This window comes from Dryas octopetala, chromosome 8 (assembly GCF_963921425.1).
Source record: "Dryas octopetala chromosome 8, drDryOcto1.1, whole genome shotgun sequence".
NCBI classification, from domain to species: Eukaryota; Viridiplantae; Streptophyta; class Magnoliopsida; order Rosales; family Rosaceae; genus Dryas; species Dryas octopetala.
The window spans coordinates 4,396,053-4,420,964 of NC_141373.1; the positions used below are offsets into that span (position 1 = coordinate 4,396,053).

Below are 24,912 nucleotides of genomic sequence, written 5' to 3' on the forward strand. Positions count from 1 at the left end.
TCTTATCAAGTATCATAGTGTTGGGGAGTGTGCTTTGGTTCTTTGAGTACATGCATGACACTGCTGAACGTGGATCCATAGCTGGCCTCTTTCCCAGAAAGGTCGTGTTTCACTTTCCTGGGAAAGTTTTTTGGGTAACGGAATCCAATATCATTTTATTAATTGTTTTGCATTAGTCATAGAAAATGTATGCACTATTTATCACTAAAAAAAAAAAAAAAAACCCAATACCTTATTGTACATTTGTAATTTTGTACCATTGTAAATCGAATCCCATCTTTTAAAAAGAAAAACTAAATACAGGAACTAAATTTTGACAAGTATTCAAGTATTGTTTTGACCACGTTATGCATATTTCTTGTTCAACTATAGTGTATTAGTTAAATCATACATGACTTGATTGAGGTGTAACATATAAAGCGTGCAAATATCAAATGAATATATACATATCAACATCGGGTGGAGGAAGATTACAATCTAATACCCAAATCCCCACAATATATCATATTTTAACCCACTATACTGATTCAATATTTTAAAAATAGTTAGTGGGCCATGTGAAAACTAAAAATTGCATTATATATTATAGTAAATTAGCTTTAAAATGTTGAGTAATAAATTTGGATGTATAATCCTATTAGTTTATTAGCTTAAAACTTATTCCTAGGTCTTGTATTATTGTTCCTAGCTAGCATTCGAATATTATCGGGAACATGAGACTCATAAGTTTATTAGTAAATTTATTTCCTCTACGTTCACGACAAAAATTTGACTCCCGCTCTAAATTTATACATTACGCGGTTAGAAAATCGGATAGGCTTGGAATACATCCAACCTTTTGAGCATCATTGACGCATGAAGCATGCAAGCACATTAATGCAAGTGTGACAACAAAATGAAGTTAAGAATATTAATTCTTTAATCTCTGACCAACTCTTGTAATTATAAATCACCCAAATTAAATATATTATTACTTTTGGACTGGTTTAATGGTTCAAACCTTTTATATGTTTACAACCATACCAACAGTCAAAATAAATAAAACAAAAAGAGGAACAGCGTTAGGTACTGTATTGGAAACAATTATTTATTTCCTGAAATTGGAATCAGAAGTCCCATGTATTGTCTGAACAATTATAATGACATAAATGAGTATATGCTCTACTATAAAAAAAAAAACAAACAAGCAAACAAAAGCAGATAAACAAAGAAGAAGCTCATGAAAACAAACAAAGGCAGAAATTAGTAGCCATGCCATACATTATTTGTGTTGGTGTGTACTTGAACATTATAAGGGGTCTATAATTATATCCTACATTGTAAATTAAGTAGTCTATTAATCAAATAGATGCTTGTTTGAATGTGTGATTCAAATTAACATTATTTGAGAGTTTCTTTTCGGGCTTGTACCTTGAAAGAGACTGAATATATACTTGAAAGTTATCTCAAAATTAGATTATTAATGCTTGGTAACTTGAATAGTGTGCATCATACACTTGTACCCATATGAATTTATTGGTGTGCTAATTTAAAAATATACAAAAGGAAATAAAACACCTCAACACTAGGGTGATAATTTAAGGTCTCACTCTGAGTATCATGGTATATATAGATATAGATATTATTATTAACACATTAGATCATACATTCTTCAAAAGGTGGGAAAATCCACATAAAAAGGGAGGAAAAACAAAAAGGGTGGGAAAACCCAGCCTTGGTATATACTACCAAATTAATAGAAATGAAATAATGGCTCTATGCTCCAGCCAATTAAAAAAAGAAGGTTGTGATTTGACGATGGCATGTGTGAAGTATATCACAAAAAATAAAGTCATTGCATTATTATTGGGCCTATACATGATTGGAATATGTTGCTTAGAACAAGCTGAACTTCACCAGATGTGTGCTCACTCCGCACAAGATCTACCAACAAAGGAAATAACTGAGAAACGTGCCTTCTAAATGAAACCTTTTCCAAACCACTCAATACCTGCAATGCCGAGACGGCTAAGAAAGTCCTGGCGGCCAATTCTTCCTTCTTTGCTGTACCCAAAGGAAGAATCCAGTGCAAAATTGGCTGATCAGCAGGCCTCTGCTCGGCAGATTGAGGCTCAGTACAGCTTAAGTATATCTGCAATATTTTCTTACACACAGCCACAAGCTGAGCTTCTATGTCCATCTCCGTGGACAGAGTCGGATTGTCCACAAGCGCATTTTGGAGGAAGTTGAGGTAACTCTTGTAGGACTCATTCTCAAAATGAACCATAGGTGGGGCAGTGAGTTCCAGGATAGAACACACTTTTTGCAGCTTCTTCTGCAGAATCGTCTCGGAGCTCAGTTGGTGAGCATGGGATGCAACAAGGGAGAATATTTCAAGAAGGATCGTGATGTTGGAAGCTGACAAGGAATCTAGGTGTGTTTTGTACAAATCAGTAGCAACCTGATAAGAGAAGAAAAGGAACAAAAAATGAAAATGTCACAATTCACAAATCAACATTAGAGACTATTTTATTGAAATCTTGTTTACAAGTAAAAAAGCCACATAGATAGTTCACTAGCATAGACAAAAGTTCAGCTTAAGTAATCACAGTATTTTGGGACAGGATAAATAAGATTACAATTAATATCAAATTCGAAAATATATATAAAGGTGGTCAGCTAGCTGATATGGATACTTGGTATCATGCTAGCAATATAAAATCAAATCCTGCCTTTATTGTGTCACAAGTATGTCCATAAGCACAGACACAACACATGTAGACATACAAGCAATTAAGCAAATACGCAAAGGACATAATTGCATGAATGCTGTATGTATAGGGTAAGGGGGAAGGAAGAACTAGATACATGTATCACGCCTGTATGCAAGCAAAGAATGAAAGGGGAGGAAGAGAACCTGTACGAGGAGAAGCTGCATAGCAACATGACTCTTCATTCTTGAAACAACATATGCTGCTGTTTGCAGATTACCATCCTCAAGATCCTCATTTGTATACCCCTGATCGGACGACATATCTATATCACTAAAAGATAGAGAGAGACCAGGAACATTGATGTTATCCATGGTTCTCAAGACCTTCATAAATCCAGGCACTGCAGATGTAGTTGCTTCCTTTAAAGCCAGAAAAATCTCTCTCCATTCATCTTCTGAAAGCCTGCTGCCCACTTCACCAGCCAAACGGACTAATGCAGCAACCCCAGTGCTAGCAGGACCCTGAACAGGACTTCTGATGAGTCCTGTCAGAATGGATACCACACCAGATAGTTGAGACCTCAATTCATCAAAAAAACTGACAAATAGATCTATGAGACAGTCCGCTGCAACAGTAGAAGTTTCAGAATCCCATGCACTTCCTTCTGGACGTGGAGACATCAACACTGGCGAGGACTGCTCATCTTTCATATGTGTATCTCTCTTATCACAGACAGAATTAAATATGGGGAAAACTACAGTGTTGAAAATTGCAGTCCAAAATGGGTGTGAGAAAAGATGACCATGATCCTTTAAAATGTTAAAAAGAACTTCCAAAGAACCCTTCCTGATAGCTGATCTAGGATCAGATGTTAGTTTTGACAAACCTGTGACAGGAACAGAATACTTGCGTTATGAAAGAGAAGGCTAAATCCCCCTCCCCAAACATCATAGACAATAATATATGTTATATATAATGTATATGGCAATTTATGGTACTTGACGTCCCCTCAAACAAACCCCCCCCCCCCCCCCCCCTTTTTTCAAAAAAAAAAAAAAGTCTTGGAAGAGCAACTCTTTGCAAGCAGTTCTCCGAAGATATAGAAAGACAAGTATGATGGGAATAAGTTAATGAAGAGGGTTAGAAGAGGGGGGTTTGCTGTAGATTTTAGAGTTAAATCTTACCATGCATAAGATAGTAAACACATATTAGAGTTTAGTGAGTTTACATTCAGATTAACTGAACATATAAAAGATACTAGTTGAGGTTGACAAAATCCACCAGCAAGGCAGCAATAGATGAAGGGAAAATAAAACCCAATACCCAAAATGGATTTAATTGGATGTTTATATCTACATAACTCTGGCATTTTCTGCTTGGGGCTTAGGTGCAGATTAAAGTGTGTGTGTGTGTGTGTGTGTGTGTGTGTGCACGTGTCTGTAGTTGTGCCATCCACAAGATGCTAACTATAAAATCAAGTTACCTGTCAGCAACGGAACCCAAAAGGATGCATGATCATCTTTATCATTGAAAGTCTCTACATTTGAAGCATCCTCATTTACTACTGGAATGGATGAACTATTGAGTTCACTCTTCTTGTTGTAAACAAGCCCTCCTTCTGCAAGTTTGACAGCACAGAACCGGAGAAATGCAATGGCATTGAGGCTAACATCACTATTGAATCTGCTATTCGTGAAGGTTAAGAGGCATCTAACACAGTCAGTAAAAGTCAACGTCTCTGTCTCAGTTATATATGGGAAATATTCTCTAACTATTTTTTCCATGGTCTCGAAAGCCAACAAGACAATATTTTTCCGCTCATCAGCTGCAGCAGCTGTGAAAACCTGACAAAAGAACAGCATGAAATGAGAGACAAGGCATTTACAAAAGACAGACATGTAAACTCCTCTGGTAATTTAAAAGGCTGAAAGATTAGTCGATTCGGACATTATTTATGCCTATACTTGAAACCAAGAAAAGAAGGGAATAAGCTTAAACAATCAACTGCATGCAAACTCCCATCATGCAGACCAACCCTGATTCCAATGTAATTTTGCGAGACTCGATGAGTGGAAACTGAGGAGAAAAGTACCAGCCAACCTTACTACAGCATGCTAAATGCATGAAGATAATTCTGTATACAACTAGATAAAATTGATAAGATGTGGAATAAACACACCCAATCCAACAATAAAATGATAAGATACAAGGTTTTAATGATAAACTATGCTACTGTGAAAGTTTCATTTTGGATTACAAATCTTCCAAAATTTAACTGATCTTGCACCAGGAAACTAAATTTAATGTTTTAAGGAACTACAAACATGTCTGGGCATCCAATTCATATTTTCTCTAAATAGCCTAATTTCAGAAAACGCTCAATTTCTTATGCATATCTGTTGTGCAACCTGTCCATATTTCCTAAACTTCCAATGGTGTAACATTAAAACATTTGATAGTTTCCTGTTTTAAATTATCTTTTTTTGCCAAGCGAGTCCAATATGCAACAAGAAATCAATGATGAAAATTCTTTTTTTTTTGAAAAGAAATCAATGATGAAGATTCTAACATACCATAAAAACACTTTTCCAGCCAGATTTCACGTTATTGACACGGCTGAGGACCATTTGCGAAATGCACCGAACTATTAATTCCCTAATTTCTGCAGAGCTGCTTTTTTGCATAACAATCACAAATGGTCTCAAAAATTCATTCTGGAAGTTGTAATTTGCCAGCTCCTCGCGCTCTAAGAATTTCATAGCAAGCTGACGCAATGAATCCATCACAAATATTGCAACTGAGAGATTCTCTGACAAGCCAACTGATACAAAGAAATCAGAGAGTACATTCCAAATGCGAGACCACACTAATCTGATGCGGTTCATATTGTAATGCCTGCAAAGAAAAATATTTATTCTCTGGTTATAAAATCCATCCCAACATCTCATTGCCATTCAGATAAGGTGAATGACTCATAATAAGGAAAAAATTATCTCCAAAGCAGAGAGAGAGACGAACAGCAACCAAAGAATCATATCTGCTATAAAATCACACTGAGAAGATGTACCAATGAATTTAATTTCTACAAAAAATATCACATGGAACTCCTACAAATATGCCATTTGAGAGCTTGAAAATTTGAACTTTTAATGCATAGAAGATCTTCTATTGAAATATGAATTCTGTTGTCACTGTACTTATGCAATAGAATCTTATAAAGAATAGAGAAAAGACTCTTACGCTATTTCAACTATTTTTGTGAGGCTGAATACACGAGGATCTGTTGGAGACTGCAACTCCGACATGGAAACTTTGCATAAGGCCTTGACAAAAGCCACTATTGCTTCACTGTTCAGGCTTTGACTATGAGCAAATACATGATTCAACTCAAAATTCCCAATCTGATCCAGCAAATTCAAGTTTGAAATAAAGTTATCGATCTGTTCTGGAGTTACCAATCCAGAAGTGTTGAATCCGACACTAGTGCTGTCATATGAACCCCCACGAACAACAGCCATCACAGCTGGATTATGCAGGGTTCCTTTTTTCTTCAGAGAAGCAAAACCAATAGGTTTTGGAGTTTTCTCCTCCGTTTCAACATTTGATCCAGTCAGATAGGATGCATCAGTTGGTGCACCCTCACCCAACAGTTGCAGATGCTCAATTCGGGAAAGACATGTTAATATGTGTTCCCATGCTTCCTGAAGATAATTACCGTCTTCAATGGCGATTGTTATTATTGCCTGTACACAGGAAATGTGTGGGTAAAATTAATATAGGACATTGGACAGAGACTTACTGAGAGTATCCACACGTAATATGCACTGAGAGTAATAAAATAACAATTCAGTGTTACAGAATAATTCTAAGCAGGGGAATAGTATTACACATGAAAATTCAGATGCATACTTAGCATGTATGTTCTTTCCGTGAATTCCCTTTTAATTGTGATATACTGAATATTATGCAATTACCTTCACAGCATCAACATTTTTTTGCTTCATATCTGCCGCACAATGCAGATTAGTAAACTTCGCCATTGATGTGACAAATGCATCTCTCTGGGTCTGCATCCCCAACAGAGCAGTAACATGAATGGCATGCCGAAAACCAAGCAGGCATTGAGAAGTAGCAAGCCTGTCATCACTTTGGTCAAGTGTCACACTGAATGCAGCCAGCATAGGACCCCAGCAGACCTCCACCATAAACCTCAATATTGCCACATCTGTCACAGAATGATAGACAGACCTGCAGCACCAAGAAAAAATGAATTCCCAAATGTTACCAGACTCTGAATAGACAGAAGACATAAGCAATCAGCAATGCCACATTGATTGGATTAAATTATCTCAAGTCTCGAACCAACTTAACTAAGCCTTAGCCCTAATTGAGGTTAATAACTTTTGATTTTTTTGTCATAAAAGAAAGATGTTGATAGGATGTGACTATGTTTACTACTGGCTTTCAACCTACCATATCCGTCTTCCTCTGTCTGGCTTGGAACTAGTTGTGCAAAAATATGACTGTATGACACTAAGTGTGTTACAAGCGGAGTTCAATTACAACCAAACATGGCTCAAATAAACAAAATACAGAAGCTGTCCCACATTATTGTATAATATCAAAACTCGATCCAAGTAATCAAAATATTTGGCAAGAAAAGAAATTAAAAAAGGTACAATTTTCATTTCTATATAGTCAAAACAAACATCAGATATTCAAGCAGAATATTTATTTGTCTTAAATCACAGACAAACTTTTCCATGCTCCATCAGTCTATTCATAGGTACGATATCCTTACTAACAATTATCTTCAAATCCAGGAATATACTCAAAACAGTTTATCTTAGCTTACTCTGATTTTCCTGACTTTTCCTTAAATTGCTCTTGAATGTGCTTTATAAGAAGCCCATTTGCACCCAACGCTTTTTCTTCAGTCTGCTTCCCAGTTACTAGATTCAGGATACCATCCAAGCCCAATAATTTATTAAAGCTGTTTTCCTGCTTGCTCTGTGGTACAGAAGAATCAGCCTTCATCTTAATTTCATTTTTAACAATTTGATCATATAGGGCACCAAGATACTCCTCAGGTAGATCCTTGCCATCATCTATTCCTCGGTTGTTCCGGACGAAGTCAGCCTTGGTCATCTGGATAAACAGCCAACACAGTATGATGTCAGCTCAGCAGAGAGAATATATGCAATCTAGAAGATAACTTCTGACAGGCACTAAATTGCTAATCAATGTGTAAAAAAGTTTGATACAACAATAAATTTTTATCAATTTTATTTATGCATTCTAGAATTATTTTTTGAAAAGTTCTATAATAAGAGTGTCGATATCCTCAATTAACCCCTCTCCAAAAAAAAAAATTGTTATAAAAAAAGATTAATGATGTTCCCATAAAGAAAAGGATTTGATCCCCTGGATATTTACAAGCATGAAAACATCTTAAGGTGTAACTTTAAAAGGCAACATTCCTATACTTAGACAAAACACATCCTGGGAAGAAAATAATTGATAAAGATACCCAGGAGAAAAGACCTGAGAGTCCAGCCAAATATTTACTATAACTATCAATAGATAAAGCAAGACTTGAAACTTATTACTGTTTAACATAAAACAAAAAGGAACAGGTTATGCAAGCAAACCTTATCTTTCACCATGCTATTATGGGCATCTGTATTGAGCATTATCACAGAGTATGCAAGGACATAAGCAGTATCTGCACTGGTAAACGAATTTGGACTGCATTTACAATAGCGCTCAGCAAACTTCTCCATGATGCGGTCAATTTTCTGTGCTTCTCCAGGTAACCTGAAGCCCCGCAGGAAAAATCTGATTGCTTCCCCGAAATCCATCCCTTGGAAATTAAAGGAATCTACATAAGCATGCATAACTTTTAGAGGAAACTCTTCCCTTTCACCCAAATAATCACCAATCATGGTTTCATTAAGGCCAGTATTGGTGTTCTTCAGGAAAGAAGCCACATCTTCTGGGGTACCACCAATTTTTTTGGTGCTTATCAGAAACTCAATGCCCTTGGAAGGCTTCCTATTGAACAGTGAGATACCTTTCTGCATTGAAACCAATAAAATTGTCACTTGGCTCATTTCTGGTCAGGAAAGAGACAAAAAATACGATAAATTGAAGGGAATGGAGAGGAAGTGATTTAGCCTAAAACCCAATTAAGTGATGGGACAAACTACCATGAAACTTATACTGCATTTGTAGATGGGTGAAATATAACACTAAGCATTTATAAGAGGAAGAAGGGAATATAACGCTTAGAGAAAATATGCCCTGTACAAGCAAATCAGAGCTCAACCTGTAGTTCCATTTTATAAGCTCGACGTTGCTCAAGGGTTGCAGCATTTGAAACTTCAGGATTTCCTTCTGGATTTACTTCATTGTCAAAAGCAGCTCCATCTTCACCATTTGGAATCAAAAGATTCTCTGTTTTCTCTGCTGAAGTGTCGCTTTCATTGGTCTTTGGCAGATAGGAGTCTCCCGGTCTCAGCTGTTGGTCCATCCAAGCTCCCATTGACTTAATGATGTTAACCAAACACTTTACTGATTCATGCCGGAAAGTGATATCCTGCACTGGAGACAATGTTGTTGTTGAACCAGAAGGCGGTCCTAGTGCAGTTTTCAGAAGGCCATTGACAATCCTGCAAATATCTGATGGAATTATAAGGGTTTTAATACATTTTACAAAAACACATTGCTTAAAACGGAATGACAATGAAAAAGATGAAATATGCATGTGTGCGTGCGAGAGAGGTGCATGCACAAGAGAGAGAGAGAGAGAGAGAAAAGAGATTCCACCATAAAGCTAAGTATTAAGCTCTATTATCTGAAGTATGCATACAAAACAGAAAAACTGGGTTTAAGCTAGTCCTCTGGCAATATTAATCCCTGAATTTGTCTTAAGAAAAAAGAACGTAGTAGTATTTTCAACGTTTACAACTGAAAGAAGAATCTAGAATCTAACTAAATTAAAAAAGGGCTCCAGACCAGCTTTATAAAAGGTTGGCTACAGTAGGTCCCTAATATATGAAAAAGTTTCCTGATCTTATCATGCTTTGCACAGGAAAAATAAGACTAAAAGGAAAACACATTTGAAGTTCTAAAAGGAAAACACATTTTGAAGTTCATAAATAATATTTCTAAATGATAAATTATTTTAATTTTAACTAGGTTGAAAAAGAATATAAAGTAATATGCAAATTTCCAAGTTGTGGTTCTGAATTATTGCTCAGAAAAAATCTCAAGAGTTAAAAAGGACAAGAGACTGATTGAAAGACTATTTGCGTCTCCTTTAGCTACATGCACTCAACTTTTTCCTTGGACACACTCTAATAAAAGTTTTGGAGACATTTTATTGCTTCTTACAGCAGTAATTCTCACCCAGTCAATCTCATTAGTAGCGAAAGCACCCCAACTATGCAACCTTAAAGTAATGATTGCAGTTAGGAGATAAATGTTGTGTCTCCTAAATAGAATTCAACCATCTTCAAAGTTTAAGGATTTCTATTTCAGATTAAAATATGTGAGCTTCATATTTCAAGGCAAACTAAAACATGCTACTTATCCCAGAAATGAAAATAATAAACGACCCAGAGAAAATGCCTGTTCTAGTGGCAGCAGAGGCATTGAAGTAAAAATGTAACAGAAAAGTGCAATACCTTTCAAAAATGTTTGGAGCATCCAAATCACAGTCATAGTTGACAAAAATGTCTATGATAATCTGTGAATCATGAGACATCTTCTCCAATGAATTGAGGACAGTCATTTTTTGCAAGAAACTAGGCTGGAGAACATTCTCAAGCACACGTAAGACGAGCATAGGAAAAAAGATACCGATTTCTGCTTTCAACCCTGATCTGAATTTTGATAGCAAGCTCATGAATATAGAACATTGAAGCTGGAAAATGGCCATGACTGACAATGCACTGTTTTTCAGCAATGATAAGCAGAGGAACTGCTTGATGGCATTGAGAAACCTGTGCCAAGCAAATGAAACTATTCTCACTGGTGATGCATCAAAATTGGTGCAAATGAAAGTGTACTAACATAACAACAGTATCTTATACAATAATATAAAAGAAAAAGTACCTATAAATTGTAAAATAAGCAACAGATACAAATATGCATATAAGAATCCAATCTATTAAATCCTCATACTCCCTTCTGATTCATACATCTATCCAAACTAATTTTTCTATAATCAAGACATAACCAGACTCAACAGTGATATGGACATTAAATAACGCAACGAAATTGGTATGGCTAACTTCGGATGCATATTAAGTATTCAGTAAAATAGCACAAAATGAAATATGGATGGGCAGCATCCAACCGACACCCAAAGAAAAGTATGCTGGGAAGGTTTGTACGATAAACTTAATTCATGATTAAAACGAAATATGACTGCACATCAGATTTCAAGTCCCTAACAATAAGAAACGCCACTTAAAGCATCATTAATCATTGCTTAAGTGCCTGCATGGTATACCACTAAATATGAAGTCTTTCAACATTGTTTAGTCACTAATCTCAATTGCCCCGACAGTCTCCAATAATATGCCTAAAAGCAAAATGGTGTAACAGAAACAACAACAGACATCTACTAAGATTTCAAAGTTAAAAGTAACAGTAAATAAGCAAGATTGGCTCAAGTATGATTAGCACACAATCACTTGCCTTTCATTGGAGCGCCAAAATGGACCCCCTTTGTCCATGACTACATTCAAAAGCTCTAAGGACAATACTTTACCCCTCAAGAGAATTTGATCATCAGAGTGCTCCTGTGACGTGAATTTCATCGACAATTTACACAAATTCTTAAACAAAAGATACCCATCCTCCCTAATCTTACTACCACTATCACCGGACTCAGCTCCATCACCCGACTCTCTGTCAGCTGACTCGCCGCGCCCCTTGGCATTCCCGTTTTGCAATCTGGGGGGCGGAAAGGACAGTGCTTTGATATTATCCGAACCCCCATAGCCTGCATCCATAACCTCATTGATGAAATTCTGGCAGGAAAAAATGGAGTTCCCTTCGTTCAAATTCTTATCAGTAAATTCCAACAATTCGTGAACCGAAACTTTCGCAATGCTAACATTCAGAGAATCCTCCTCCACTCTGGTGAAAACAATGACCATAATCTGAGCCAAAACCGACTTGGCACAGATCTGATTGGTACCGTTCTGTCCACCAAGGTACACATTGTAACAAGTCCTAACAATGTTCACCAAACACTCACCGCGGATCAAAATACACGGGGATCGAACGGCTGCGAGCAGCACGCGGAGCACGGCCAGCTCGATCAGCTCCTCGCCGAGGCCACCGCACTTGCACACGGACTCAATGAGCTTGAAGAGAGTGGACTTGGGATTGTTGGCGGCGGCGGGGGGTTCGATCTCGCCGCGTAAGACGCCGAGGGAGAAGAGCTTGAAGACGCATTCAATGGCGGGCTCGACGACCTTGGGGTAGGCGGAATCTAGGGCTAAAACAATGGGGCCGAGGACGAATTCCGAGTCGGCGAATAAGAGGCCGGAGAGCGGTGAGTTGGGATCGACGACGGGTGAGTCGGCGAGCGTGTCGAGCTTGTCGAGCGCTGATTTGCAGGCGGAGACCAAGTGCGAGTGCTTGCGCCACGCCGCGTTTTTGATGATTTTGTCGAGGGACGGGCCGAGTAGGCGGCCGGCGCGAGAAATCCCGCCTAGGGTTTGAGAAGCGGACATTGGTTTGGGATTTGGATCAGTGAAGAAGAAGAAGAAGATGGCATTCACGGATCTGCCATTTCATCGTTGGTTGTGCCTGCAAGGTGTTCGATCATTGGGTTCACTGAAAGAGGGAAGTTTTTGTGTTATGACTTTGTCGACTTTGCCAGGTTGGTTGTTGGTTGTGTTGCCTGAGATGAGATGAGAGAGGGCCTCAGCCGACAATCGCGTAATCGGAAATTCTAATACCAAGCCACTTAGCCTTGTCACTTACGTCACTTGTCTCTCTCTGTCTTTTTGTCTTTCTTTTAATAGTTTTTAAATTATTTTGATTATTTATTTAAAGTTTTCATCAAGAAAAAAATTTATATATCCACGTGTTGTTGTTGTTGTAATGTGGTATTCATTCAAAAAAAAGAGATAGAGATAAAAGATAAGAGAAATAAAGGGAAAAAGAGAGTGAAAAAAAAAAAAAAAAAGAGTCAATGAAAGAGAGCGTGGATACTATGTGATATAACATTGGGGATAAATAAGTTCTTCACTTTGATCTAACATCTTTCTATGTCAGTATTTCTATCAACATTTAAATTTAAAACTACCACTTCCAAAAACTCGATTTTAATCTCAAAATTAGGTAGTTTTTGATATAAACACAAAATTAATACTAATTTTTTTAGCGAAGATCATATTTTACTTTCAACATTCAACCATAATATTTAGTACTTAATATCAACTCATATCAGTACTTTTTTTTTTTTTGGCCAAGAACTCATATCAGTACTTTTTTTTTTTTTGGGCCACTGAACTCATATCAGTACTTGAACCAACTACATTCTATTGTTTTTCAAGTTGGAAATGTCAAAGGACAAACTCTTCCTAAGCACCCTACAACCTACAGTTAAGCAATTCATAGACTAGACATCAATGATATCATTGACAAGTGATTCTCTTTTCTTTATGTTTTTTTTTTCTTCATAATCCTCCTCTAAGTTTCAACAATTGCGCATTAACTTTTGTGGTTTAAACTTTCAACACCGTAATGTTGAATTCTTTAACTAACAAGGGACCACTTACCATCAAATTAATATAATTGATTTAACACTTATACACCAAAAACAATTGTTTTATTTTGTTGTGCTCTTTTTTTTATTTGTACAATCCAACCATCTTTGTCACCAGTTAGGCAATTTGAATAAAGAAATGGTGTGTGAATTGTGAAGCATGGGGTTGTACAAAATAAAACCATTCAGCTTTTGAGACCTTATTGCCTTAACATAATGAAATTCCAAAGCACAAGGCTTTCAAGTAGCCATTACGCAATGTCATTCAAAGCCACACACACAATACATGTGGGATGGAAGGTCATAACTCATAACCAGCAATTGGAAAGCTGATACTGATGCATTACCAATCAAAAAAAGCACCTATAATTATTAATCACAATTAATGTGGATGTTAAAACAAGTCTAGAATGGTGCAGGTGGAAACTGTGAACTCTCAATTGGATACAGTGGCAGCAGTAAAACCCAGCTTGCCTCAAAATTTTGAGCCTTTCATCCAATGTCGCAAATACCCAGCTTCAGGAGCAATAATACCACATTTTCAAGGTTTTATGCAGTAAAAACCACACTGGCCCCTATATTTGGACAATAATTTGCTAATTAATTGTTAATATCACTAAACAGAAAAATTAGTGTATGAACATGTCACATATATGACAGGTTCGCACAAAATTCCTTTGCTCGGTGAAGGGAGAAGCATGAAAAGTTCCAAAGATTAGTTATCGTAATCAAGCCTCTTATCCGGTCCAACAATGGGCCCAAATACGAATGCTCATGCATGAGATTGGATTAATGAATACTAATTTGGTTTTTTTTTTTTTTGTTGTTTCTATAGGCTATAGCTCATGGGTACAGACAGTTGGTTATTTACTTGGACAAGAAGTCAATGCAAAATTGGGCCCGAGTCACCCAAATGAGCTTGCTTGGGGAAGAAGTCAAAGACTGAACACTATATATATCACTCGCAGCGCATCCCTCCCTTAAATTGTGCAGGCTGTGCAGGGTGTGCTCCATCGCTCACCTGTCTCTGGTCTCTTAACTCTCTCACCTTGATGAGGGCGAGTGCTTGGGACGAAATGATCCAATTAGTATGTGTCTGTCAATACCTACTCATGCTTTTGAAATGCTCTCTGCCAATGTGGTCAGGCTTCAACTCCATATTTTTCCATTTGGGTGAATAGAGTAAGAGCTTGCTTAGCATCGCCATGAGCAGCATATCCAGCAATCGTGCTGAAGAGTTCTGTAGTCAAATTTATACTCCTGCACTTGGCATACATGTCTATCAATGCATTCCCCAAAATCGCACTAAGTTGAATCTGCTTTCGATATAGTAGTGGTGAATCCGCTGACCCAAATCCAGGCAACCCAATTGACCACAAGCAGAGAGCACACACACTAAACTGTTCTCTATTGGAGCCAAACCTGACTCCACCATGTCATAGAAACAATTTCAACGCTTCATTCGGTTTATTATTCTGAGTAAAACCTGCAATCATCGCATTCCAACACATCCCTGACTTTCATGTTGTCAAACTCTTCAGCCACAATCAAACACCACATTTCACATACATATCCAACAAAGCATTAGACAAATTTAGGCTACAATTCACATTCTTCATTTGTATATACTCATGAAAACTCTATCCCATACCAATACCAATATGCCCCTTATCAGAACATGCCAAAAGCACAGCAATCATAGTAACCTCATTTGGGTCAACATTACTCAACAACATCGAATCAAACGATGTCATAGCCTCATCTGAGTTTGTAAGTAATGGACAACTCAAAATGTAAAATATAAAGATGTACACGTATGCATAAAGAGATATTCAATCGCACGCTCCCTCAACTTTTCTTCTTGTGATATATTGCTCTCATCAAGTCCACCATCAGGAGGACTGACAAACAATTCTTCCTTGCAAGCTTTGAGATCAAAAGCAAATGCCTTCCTATTCAATGGGTATTGCAGAATCTCTTCAACTGCGAAAAGAATACAGTCATCAAGAGTGTGTGTAAAATTCGAGTAAGTGATCTTGATCGAACGCTTCAAATTCTTCTTCTTAATGTCCTCATCAACTGACTGCATTGCAATAGAACTGGTATTGGTTGAATAATAACAAGAAAACACAAAAGGCTCAATAAGAAACAGGAGATCGAGTGGTGCTTCAGCAGAAGAGAGCAACCAGGATGAGAAGAAAAAAACTTGTTGAAATCAATACATGTCTACAAAGTTGAAGACAATCACTGCATTAGACCTAAAGCAGCAATAAACATGACCAGATTCTACTAGCTTCTCAGCATATTGCTTGTACAAAGACTTTAATTATTTCTGGTTGCTGGCATATATGGTCCTACAAAATTCACTACATATAATTAAAATGATCCAGTTGGATGCTTTACAAGATACAAGATAGACTGAACACAAACAGTAAAACATGTACTCAAGTTGAGAAAAGTACCTCTCCTACTAGGCTAGCTACTACCTCCAATTGAGCCATTACTACTAAGTCATTATGAAACCCATGATCCAAGTAATACACACATGCATTCTCAGTACTCACATATAAAAGGGTGAAAATGTTATTTTTGTCATGCAATCAGAACCAATGATAAAAGAAGACTATTGAGAATACAATGACAAACATAAAATAGGATTTTGGATCAAACTTGGTCATTTCAAATCAAGAAAAAAAGTAGTACTAGACTAGTACTACCTTCATCCCAATTAAAGGGTGAAGTTCTAGCTCCACCAACGACATGTCGTTCACACTGTCGTTGCCAAATGGACAACCAAAACGCAACGTATTCACTTCTCTAATCATCTACTTCCCACGAGGCTGGTTTGGCCAGCGAGAGACGAACATAATGAGACCCTCTTCCGCAACTCAAACTCTCACCCTCTTCGGCTCTCTACCCAAAACCTCAAGCTTCAACACAGAGCATCAGCCTCCGTCTCTGCGACTTTCAAGCCCCAAGAGATGGAGATTGTTGATAGTGACGATGAGGGACCGAAGCAACAACCCGAGGCCATTACAGAAAGGGAGGTTCCTCAGCATCGAAGCCATTCAGACCGTGCAGGCCTTGAAGAGAGCCCACAAGCAAAAAAACCAGACCTTTCTGGAGCAAGTGTTCGATTCCAAGTTCAGGCGCTTATTGAAGCTCGACATGATGGCCGTGCTTAAAGACCTCCTTCGCCAAAATGAGTGCCTCTTGGCCCTCAAGGTTTGCTCTTTTTAGTCTCACTTGCAATTCATTTTTCTTTTTTGATTTGTTTTTCCATGAATTTATATTGAATATTGACTTGGGTCATCTCCCATTTGAACCAACTGTGTAAATTTGATGCCAAAAAAGCTTCGTTTCTTTTTGTTTAGATAGAATCCAAATGAAATTTGCTGCTAATTCTTTCCTTTTTGTTGTTTTAATGTTATGTTTGCATTTATTTTGGCCCTCAAGGTTTACGCTTCACAGTCTTACTTGCATTTCATTTTTCTTGTTCAATCTATTTTTTCATGAATTTATGCTGAATATTGACTTGGGTCCTCTTTCATGTGAACCAGCTGTGTAAAATTTGATGGAAAAGAAGCTTCCTTTCTTTTTATTCTGATAGAATTCAAATGAGTATTTGCTGTTGATTTACATGGATCATTTTGATTGTTAGTCTTTTCTTTCTGTTTTTGCTTTTGATATGTTTGCATTTTTCTTGTTTTGTGACGTATTTTCCTTACCAGTTGATTCAGTTTTTCAATTCGGTACTTGTCAATGCTTGTTTACAGGTCTTGGAAGACATTCGAAAGGAATACTGGTATAAGCCGCAGGTTTCACTGTATGCTGATATAATTAAAGTAATGGCTATCAATGGATTGTTTGAACAAGTTGAATTTCTTTTCTTATGCTTGAAAAAGGAAACTAATTTACAGCCTGAAATTGAAGGTTTTAATGCTCTATTGACAACATTAATAAGCTTTAAGATCCCTAAACTTGCAATGGAGTGCTATTACTTGATGAAAGAGGTAGGGTGCGAACCAGATAGGTCATCTTTTAGAATACTCATCAATGGTCTAGAATCAATGGGAGAGACAGGTTCTTCAGGTATTGTAAGGCAGGATGCTGAGAAGAATTATGGTACGTCTCTGGAGTTTCTAGAGGAGAATGAAGACGTGGCAGTGAGCCACCAATGACTTCGTCGGATAGATCATATGATATTATTGTCTGTAAGGAAATATGTATGAAACTCTGAGTCTCTGATCCTAATGAGGAAACAAGCATTTGTTTTGATAGCAGTAGCAGAGCACAAGTCAGTAAACAAACTAAAGCTAAGGATGCTGCGCAACACTCAGATACCCAAACTGAAACTAAGAAGAGTTTGTAAATCATTCAAGTGAATCGAAGACCATACTTTCTGAATGCCACCTGTTAGTGTTCGCATTACGTAACTGACTGTAGCTTCGGTATATAAGGATTAGTCATCAATGTAATTCAGTATGGAAAGGTTAATGAAAAATACAGAAAATTCTCTCTGAATTCCTTTATGCCCTGCCTAAGATTATCTCGGCCTCTCCCATACTTTCTTTCTACTGCTTATTTTCCTTTTCTTTCTGAATGCTCTGCATTTTCACTTGTTTATCTACTGATTTTTTGTTGCAATTGAAAGGACATACTCCCCGGCCAAAAAGAAAGAAAGAAAGGACATACTCGTTGTGAGCACTGTCTCATTTTATATAATAACAACTTAAGCTTGTCGTTGAGTTCCATAGTAGGGTGAGTTTTGCCTGTAGAAGCAATATCTGGTAAACCATCTCTGAAGACAACTAATATAGCCATTAAAGTCAGAATATAGCCATTAAAGTCAGAATATAGCCAAGAGTGCAAGGGCATAACTTTACTTTTAAATAATTACATGTTCCATCAAGTATTACACTTTCTACTCATTATATCATTAAGGGACAAAACTGGGACCTCGTATTCCCATTTTTCAACTTTCTTCTACAATTTTCCCTCTTCCTTTTGACCGCAACCTAAACTTTATAGGACAGCAGAAAAGTAGGGAGTACACAAGGACACATGACCATGAGTAAATGCATCTTCTGTTTAAAGCCTTCAATATTGATGAGATCAGGTTTAGAAGTTTCAATCAGACAACCATATTTCAATTCAGAAATGAGTATCTGATGACCAGTATTCCAACTTCAAATTCATATGCTTCCCTACTAGAACTGTTTCCCTTCAAATGTCTGACCAAACTGCCAATTTGCTGGAGCAACATTATAAGATGCGAGTGTTCTTCCGCTACTGATGGTTACCTCAAAAGAAAGAGGCTGCCCTTTAAGATTGACATTGCTTTGCCAGTTCTGTCCCCAGTTCCTGGCCATCGGTATCCACCCCGTTTTTGAACCCTTCACCTTCACAGCAAGTACTTCCCCATCCGAACCCACGTTGGTAATTAAGACTTGATAGAAGTGAGAACTTCCACTCACCATGAATCTCATCCCCCCACTTCTCTCACACTTCACCCTGCAGGAAAAGTCAGAGCTTTTCTCTCAGTGCAAGATATCAAAAACAGAACAAAGAAAAGGAATTCTAATCAGATTCTCTGTTACCTTCTATACTGAACTGGCACAATATCAGCTCTTAACTTTGCAATTTCAGTGAATGCCGCCTCTGACATCTCAAAGTGTTCTTTGGGGAAATTGCACCAGCCACCATAATCTGCTGAAAGACCATAATTTGGAGGACAGAAATCTGTAGCAGTGAGAGTAACAAAGGGGCTGCCTTGCAGGCACCACAAGATGTGGTTAACACATCTCAGCTCATAACAAGCCCCACAAGTACTCCCTCTGTTGAATAAAATGCCACTCAGCCCAGCACTGTACTTCCCATAGCTAATCCTGTGAAGGTCCCCATAGCCACAAGCACCTTCTGCAACATGATTAAAAAAAATAGACCTTGAAAAACTGTAAAACATAGAGTAGCATTATGCAGTCAAAAGCTGGAAAATTTTGCAAATTTCTTGAACCAGAAAACAAGAAGAGTACCAGTAATGATAGACCCATCTGTTTCTTTGGAGTATGTTGCAGTAGCAGTCTTCCACTCTTCATCATCCATGGAAGCAGCAATGCGGCATATATGCAACAGAACCCAGTAGAGAAATATAGTTTGAAGGGCTCCCATTTGAGATAACAAGACCTATCTATGAGAACTATGGCTTGTACTTGAACTGGGTTCCTTTTTCTTTTTTATCCTTTTGATGCAACTGGATTGAAGAAGAGTGAAGAAAGCTCTCCTTTTTCCTGTGCCAAATGACCTGAATCTCCTTGCGGAGATGAAGCAAAGCAAGCCTCCTTGATGGATGGGATAGAAACTATTGAAATCTTTGACAAATAGCTGCCTACAATGGAGGCAGTTCACATTGTGGGCACATTCTGCGAGGGAAACACGAGGGGTGTATTGGTCAATAGACTTTGGACCCTATACCATGGAAAAGAGAGATGCTTTATTTCTTTCCTGCTCTTCTTTTGTTCTTTTCAGCGGGCAATGGAGACTCAGAAAAAGGGGCTTTGGCGCCTGCATTTGGCTACATTGGACAGTGAGGGGCTCTGAGGGTTTGAGGCCTTGTATAGTTGTATCGGTGGCAGACAGAGATACGGAAAGCCTTGAAATAAATATTTAAAAATAAATTAGAAACATATTCCAATGATTATTTTCTAGTTTATTTTTGGTTTCAGTCTTTCAGATGAAAATGCCTCTGAGACTGTGATTCTTCATTCTTCCACTGTTAATATCAATGGCTTGTATTTGTAATTTGTGCACTTTTTTTTATATATGAAAATTGAAAAGTAGTATTAAAATGAAAACTGTGTTTTTGATTTGGCTCTTCTTTTGAGAGGGAAAACTACTCCAACCAGTGCTATGAGCGTGCCTATGACTTGTTTTGCAATTTTTCTATTAAATCGGGCCTGAGACATTGACCAAGGCACCAAGCCCACAGTCTCCAAGTGGAGTAGTCCATCCTATATTCCTATTGCAGGCGTCGTCTTTTGAGCGCGTTACTGTCAAAGCCCAAGACTACTAAACGTCAGTCATCCCAAGCACTCAAATTGCACGTACACAACCCTATGGTGCTAGTTCAGGTGAGTTTAGACAAAGGTTAGATTAAGAAAATCTCATTTTAATGTACTAATTGCATGCGCATTGTGAGAACTCATATCACTGGCTTTGCATGTGTATTGTGAGAGTGCATAATTAGGGCTAGTGGCGAGGATAAGCGAAATAAGCAACCACTTTGAAATTTTTTATTTTATAAACCCCTTTTATGCTTATATACTCAAGAATGCTCTAAAACTAACATGTTAGTAAATTAATACAAAATTAACTATTATGTTGGGCCCACTGCACAATGTAATCTTAAAATCCGAACCGTCTATTTTTTAGGCCCTACTTCAAAGATCATCCCTGTAAAAAATATCCACAATCGGAAGTCATTTAGTCATTTGATTATAACAACAACTATTTCTATGCTTTTATCGAAAACACTGATCGTCTATTTATTTGATATAAATTAGATGACTACATAATTTTCGATTTAGTTGATTTTTTGCAATGATGATCTTTGAAGTATGAACTAAAAAATGTACGGTTCGGATTATAAGATTAGTTATGTGATTGGCTCAAAAGTATGGTTAGTTTCGTATTAACTTACTAATTATTTAGTTTTAGAGCACTCCTCCTTATATACTATACTTCGCCTATAACTTAAATTTTGAATGGTCAATCACCCTATTTTTATGAAAAATGTTATACTTATCACATTTTTATATCATCTCAAGTGTCATTACTTTATTGGACAAAGTTTTTATTTTTATTTTTTAGTATCCAATGTATGAATGCCATATAAGTTGCCACATAAACTGGTATGAAATTATGGTATAAAAATGTGGTATATCTAGCACTACTGTATTTTTATAATTCGCCTAAGACCTCCAAAATCTCAGGGCTCGCCTTACTCATAATTCTAGTGAATGAACATTTCATTCATTCATAGCTATAGTTTGACTCTCATTCTCTTTGAGAATAAGTCTCTTTTAAATATGAAAAAAGAAAAAGAAAAATAGGCACACACAAGAAAGAATGAGTTTATGGGGAAAACAAAACTTTGGGTTCACAAATAAATATTATTGTGAGGTTTTTTTCTTTTGGCTTGTCTTGTTCCAACCTTGATGGAGTATGACACTCATACTATGATATCTTTCAAAGGAACAATGCAGCTGGTAGGGGTATTATTGCCCTTATCCCGAATAATGATCGAATTATAGCCGGTTGCGCCTCCACCGCCCCTGCCATTGCCACCGGTGCTATTATTGGCATTATTGCTGATGTTCTTATTAGAGTGATAAAGATTGAATGTTGCTTGATCCAGTGTTCCTTCCCTATAAACAAACACACTATCATCTTCTTCCATTTTGCGCCACTTCCTGCTTCTGTCACTAATTCTATGGAGATCATGCAATGGCATGCCTCTACAATATACAAGACACAGAGTAAAGTCAAAAGCTCATTAGGTTAAAAAACTTCAAGCCCTCCAAGTTCAATGTTAGTTTAATATTTTCCTGATAAAAACATATAATATATATTGTCTTGCATTCTCTGCCTGTAATCCAGTAGATATAAATTATAATATATATTGTCTTGCATTCTCTGCCTGTACTCCAGTAGATATGCATCAACAAAGCTAGTAGATACATCATATATACACTCGTGAAGATTAATTAATCTGGAGTCTGTGTGACATTTGCAGGTTATTTCAGACTTTATTATTAAACTATTCAATTAGAAAACAGTTTTATGCCCTATTGTCCAGAAATCACAGAAAATGTAAAAACTAAAAGAATTAAAAATTGGGGATTCATGTATGGAGAGATGGTTCAAATTTCTTAAAAAAAAAAAAAATCAGACATAGGCAACAAGATTATTAATTGTACCATATTTTCTAAATAATGAAACATGTCAGTTGGTGTCATTTTCAAATTAGGAGAATTCAGCTAAAAGCTTAAAACACAAACTATTTATTATAATTTATGTTAATTAGGTGGACACAATTTCAATACAAACACAGTTATTCCCAAAATAAACTAATTTTGTGTGGATTTTGAACTATAATATCACATTGCATGCCAAAAATCGTTTACCAAACATGACGTCGAGAGTTTCACTTAACCATTTCCCTCTTATCATTCTTAATAAGTAACGTTGCATGCCAAAAAAACATCATTCTTAATAAGTAACGTTGCATGCCAAAAATCGTCATTCTTAATAAGTAATGTGCACATATAATTCGATTCACTTTAATATAACCAAAACATGATTAATATATATATATGTTTTAACTATATATGTTTAATGGACTTGGTCCAAAATTGCCACACGTCTTTGTCACATACTAATATACTATTACGCACACCCCATTCCTACTACCATTTGGTCCCAACTCCCAAACACTCACGACAAACACAATAACATCCCAAAAAAAACAAAATTTAGTCCTAGTTGGTTGTATCAAACAGTCCCAAAAACATAAACAAACAGAGGAAATAAAAGCCAAACAAAGCCCACTGCGAGAAAAAAGGTGGCAAATAAATAAAATATACAAAATCGGGAACGGTAAAGAAAAAAAAAATAGAGAGATCCGTACCGTATATGGAAGAGATCGGAGATGTCACACATCTCGAGGTAGAAGTTAACGGCGTCGATGAAAGCTCGGTACGTATAGATGTGGAGCCCATCGATCCTCGGGTATGGTAGTCTGGGCCTCTGCGGCGGCAGCGGCTGCGACTCGACCCACTTGCTCCGCCACCCTCCCGCCGCCGAGTACACGTACTCCTTCCACGTGGCGGCGGTTGAGGCTTTGTTGGCCGGTGATGGGCTCGGCGGGAGGCCCACAAAGCCCAACGTGGCCATGATGGGCTCCAGCTCGTCGTGGGTCATTATGGGCTTGAAGGTCCGCGTGTACCACAGCGCTAGCTTTCTGGTACAGCCCCTCATGTACTCCTCCATTCGAATTGAGTTACTGAGTTCGAATCGGTTACTGGGTCTGCGAGTTTTAATGTTTTTAGGGGACAAGAGGGAGAGAGAGGGAGATTGAATGTAGGGTTTGGAATGTGGTTGGGGGGTTTTGGAGGGGTTTTTGGGGTTTAGTGACTTGACACCCAAGTTGAGGGAATTTACGGGAATGGCCACCGACTCAGTGGCTGACTCGGTTTGGAAAGTGAGTCAAAGCTACGCTGCAAAATAATGGTCATTGAAGAGTAAATGAACAGACAGCACAGAGTTGAGCGAGCAATGGATTCTCATTTAAAACTTGCGGATTTGAAGCGGTGCCTCCTCGTTTGAGTCTTTTCGTGCTAGAAAATTAAAAAGGTAGCTACGTCACTGCGTGTGTGACTGGTTTTTAACTTTTGAGAGAGAGAGAGAGAGCCCTTTCACGTTTACACAACTTATTGGTCGTTATGAGATATGTCTTATGGCATGTTGAGATATGTCTTATGAGTTATGACATAATCCCTAATCAGGTTAGGAGAAATTAAATTAATAAAAAATTAAATTGAAGAGGAATTAAATTTTCATTGAAATTGTTTACTAATGATATCATGTAGGTATTTTATTATTAAAATGTCCTTATTAAAAAAAACAACCAACACTCACACACCCCATCCCGACCAAGCTGCGCAACCCACCACCGTCGAAGCTCACCACCATCGGTGACCACCCCACCCCCTCTTTGCCCCTCTTTCCTCTCTCCCTTTCTCTTTCTTTCACTCATTCCCCCTCTCCTTTTTCCCTTTTTTCTGTGTCTGTCCAGCTCTTGCAATTTTTTGTGTGTGAAGGTTATGGCTATCTGCGGGGCGAGAGGAGAAAGGGAAAGAGAGAGAGAGAGGGGAAAGGCTGGGTTGGGTTTCGGGGAAAGAGAAAGAAGAAAGGGAGGAGGGGCTGAGAGGCGGCGGGGAGAGAGAGGGGAAGGCTCGAGGGGGAGGTGGTTGAGGTGGGGGGAAGAAGAAGAAGAAAAAAAAGATGGGGATGGGGTGTGTGGGTGAGGGAAGGAGAAAGAGAGGGAAAAAGGGCCAATGTGGTATTTTTCCTTGATTTTTTTTTTTTTTTTTAGAAAGGGTGTGCAAATAGTAGCCCTCAATTATTTTATATGCTAGTTACTAATGTGAGGGTATAATGAGAAAAAAATAAGGAATTGAATTCCTCCAAAATAAGGAATTAGAATACCCACCGAGAAATTATTTTGTATAACCGATATATTAACATGTAGTATAACCAGTTTATGTATTATATATGAGTGGATGTTATTAATATTATACTCTACTAATATAAACACATCGTCTAATAATACACTTACATGTTGGATTGGTTATATCACGTGGCGGT

General features: G+C 37.6%; 4 protein-coding genes across 5 annotated transcripts; 1 reads left to right on the top strand and 3 right to left on the bottom strand.

The window, feature by feature from the left end:
- Nucleotides 1–1,597: 1,597 nt before the first annotated feature.
- Nucleotides 1,598–12,664, bottom strand: LOC147276246 (SEC7-like guanine nucleotide exchange family protein). 2 transcript variants are annotated; one of them, XM_086253894.1, is made up of 11 exons: nt 11,400–12,664; nt 10,382–10,699; nt 9,022–9,364; nt 8,345–8,770; nt 7,549–7,841; nt 6,668–6,941; nt 5,934–6,436; nt 5,267–5,588; nt 4,177–4,537; nt 2,897–3,579; nt 1,598–2,440 (listed from the first exon to the last, which is right to left on the bottom strand). In XM_086253894.1, the coding sequence occupies exons 1-11, from the start codon at nt 12,443–12,445 to the stop codon at nt 1,832–1,834; spliced, it is 5,178 nt and encodes a 1,725-aa protein (XP_086110020.1). In that variant the 5' UTR covers nt 12,446–12,664; the 3' UTR covers nt 1,598–1,831. The 2 variants fall into 2 exon arrangements, with proteins under 2 accessions (XP_086110020.1, XP_086110021.1); XM_086253895.1 differs by lacking the exon at nt 11,400–12,664 and having other exon boundaries at nt 9,022–9,374; nt 10,382–10,553.
- A 3,670-nt stretch (nt 12,665–16,334) lies between these two features.
- Nucleotides 16,335–18,014, top strand: LOC147276247 (pentatricopeptide repeat-containing protein At1g62350-like). The gene is made up of 2 exons (XM_086255131.1): nt 16,335–16,710; nt 17,262–18,014. The coding sequence occupies exons 1-2, from the start codon at nt 16,354–16,356 to the stop codon at nt 17,664–17,666; spliced, it is 762 nt and encodes a 253-aa protein (XP_086111257.1). The 5' UTR covers nt 16,335–16,353; the 3' UTR covers nt 17,667–18,014.
- Nucleotides 18,015–18,541: 527 nt separating this feature from the next.
- Nucleotides 18,542–19,665, bottom strand: EXPA20 (expansin A20). The gene is made up of 3 exons (XM_086255273.1): nt 19,521–19,665; nt 19,086–19,404; nt 18,542–18,999 (listed from the first exon to the last, which is right to left on the bottom strand). The coding sequence occupies exons 1-3, from the start codon at nt 19,654–19,656 to the stop codon at nt 18,696–18,698; spliced, it is 759 nt and encodes a 252-aa protein (XP_086111399.1). The 5' UTR covers nt 19,657–19,665; the 3' UTR covers nt 18,542–18,695.
- A 1,947-nt stretch (nt 19,666–21,612) lies between these two features.
- On the bottom strand, nt 21,613–23,552 carry LOC147276249 (tubulin-tyrosine ligase). Its single transcript, XM_086255341.1, has 2 exons — nt 23,174–23,552; nt 21,613–22,001 (listed from the first exon to the last, which is right to left on the bottom strand). Exons 1-2 carry the CDS (start codon nt 23,533–23,535, stop codon nt 21,716–21,718), a joined length of 648 nt encoding a protein of 215 aa, XP_086111467.1. The 5' UTR covers nt 23,536–23,552; the 3' UTR covers nt 21,613–21,715.
- Between the last annotated feature and the right edge of the window lie 1,360 nt (nt 23,553–24,912).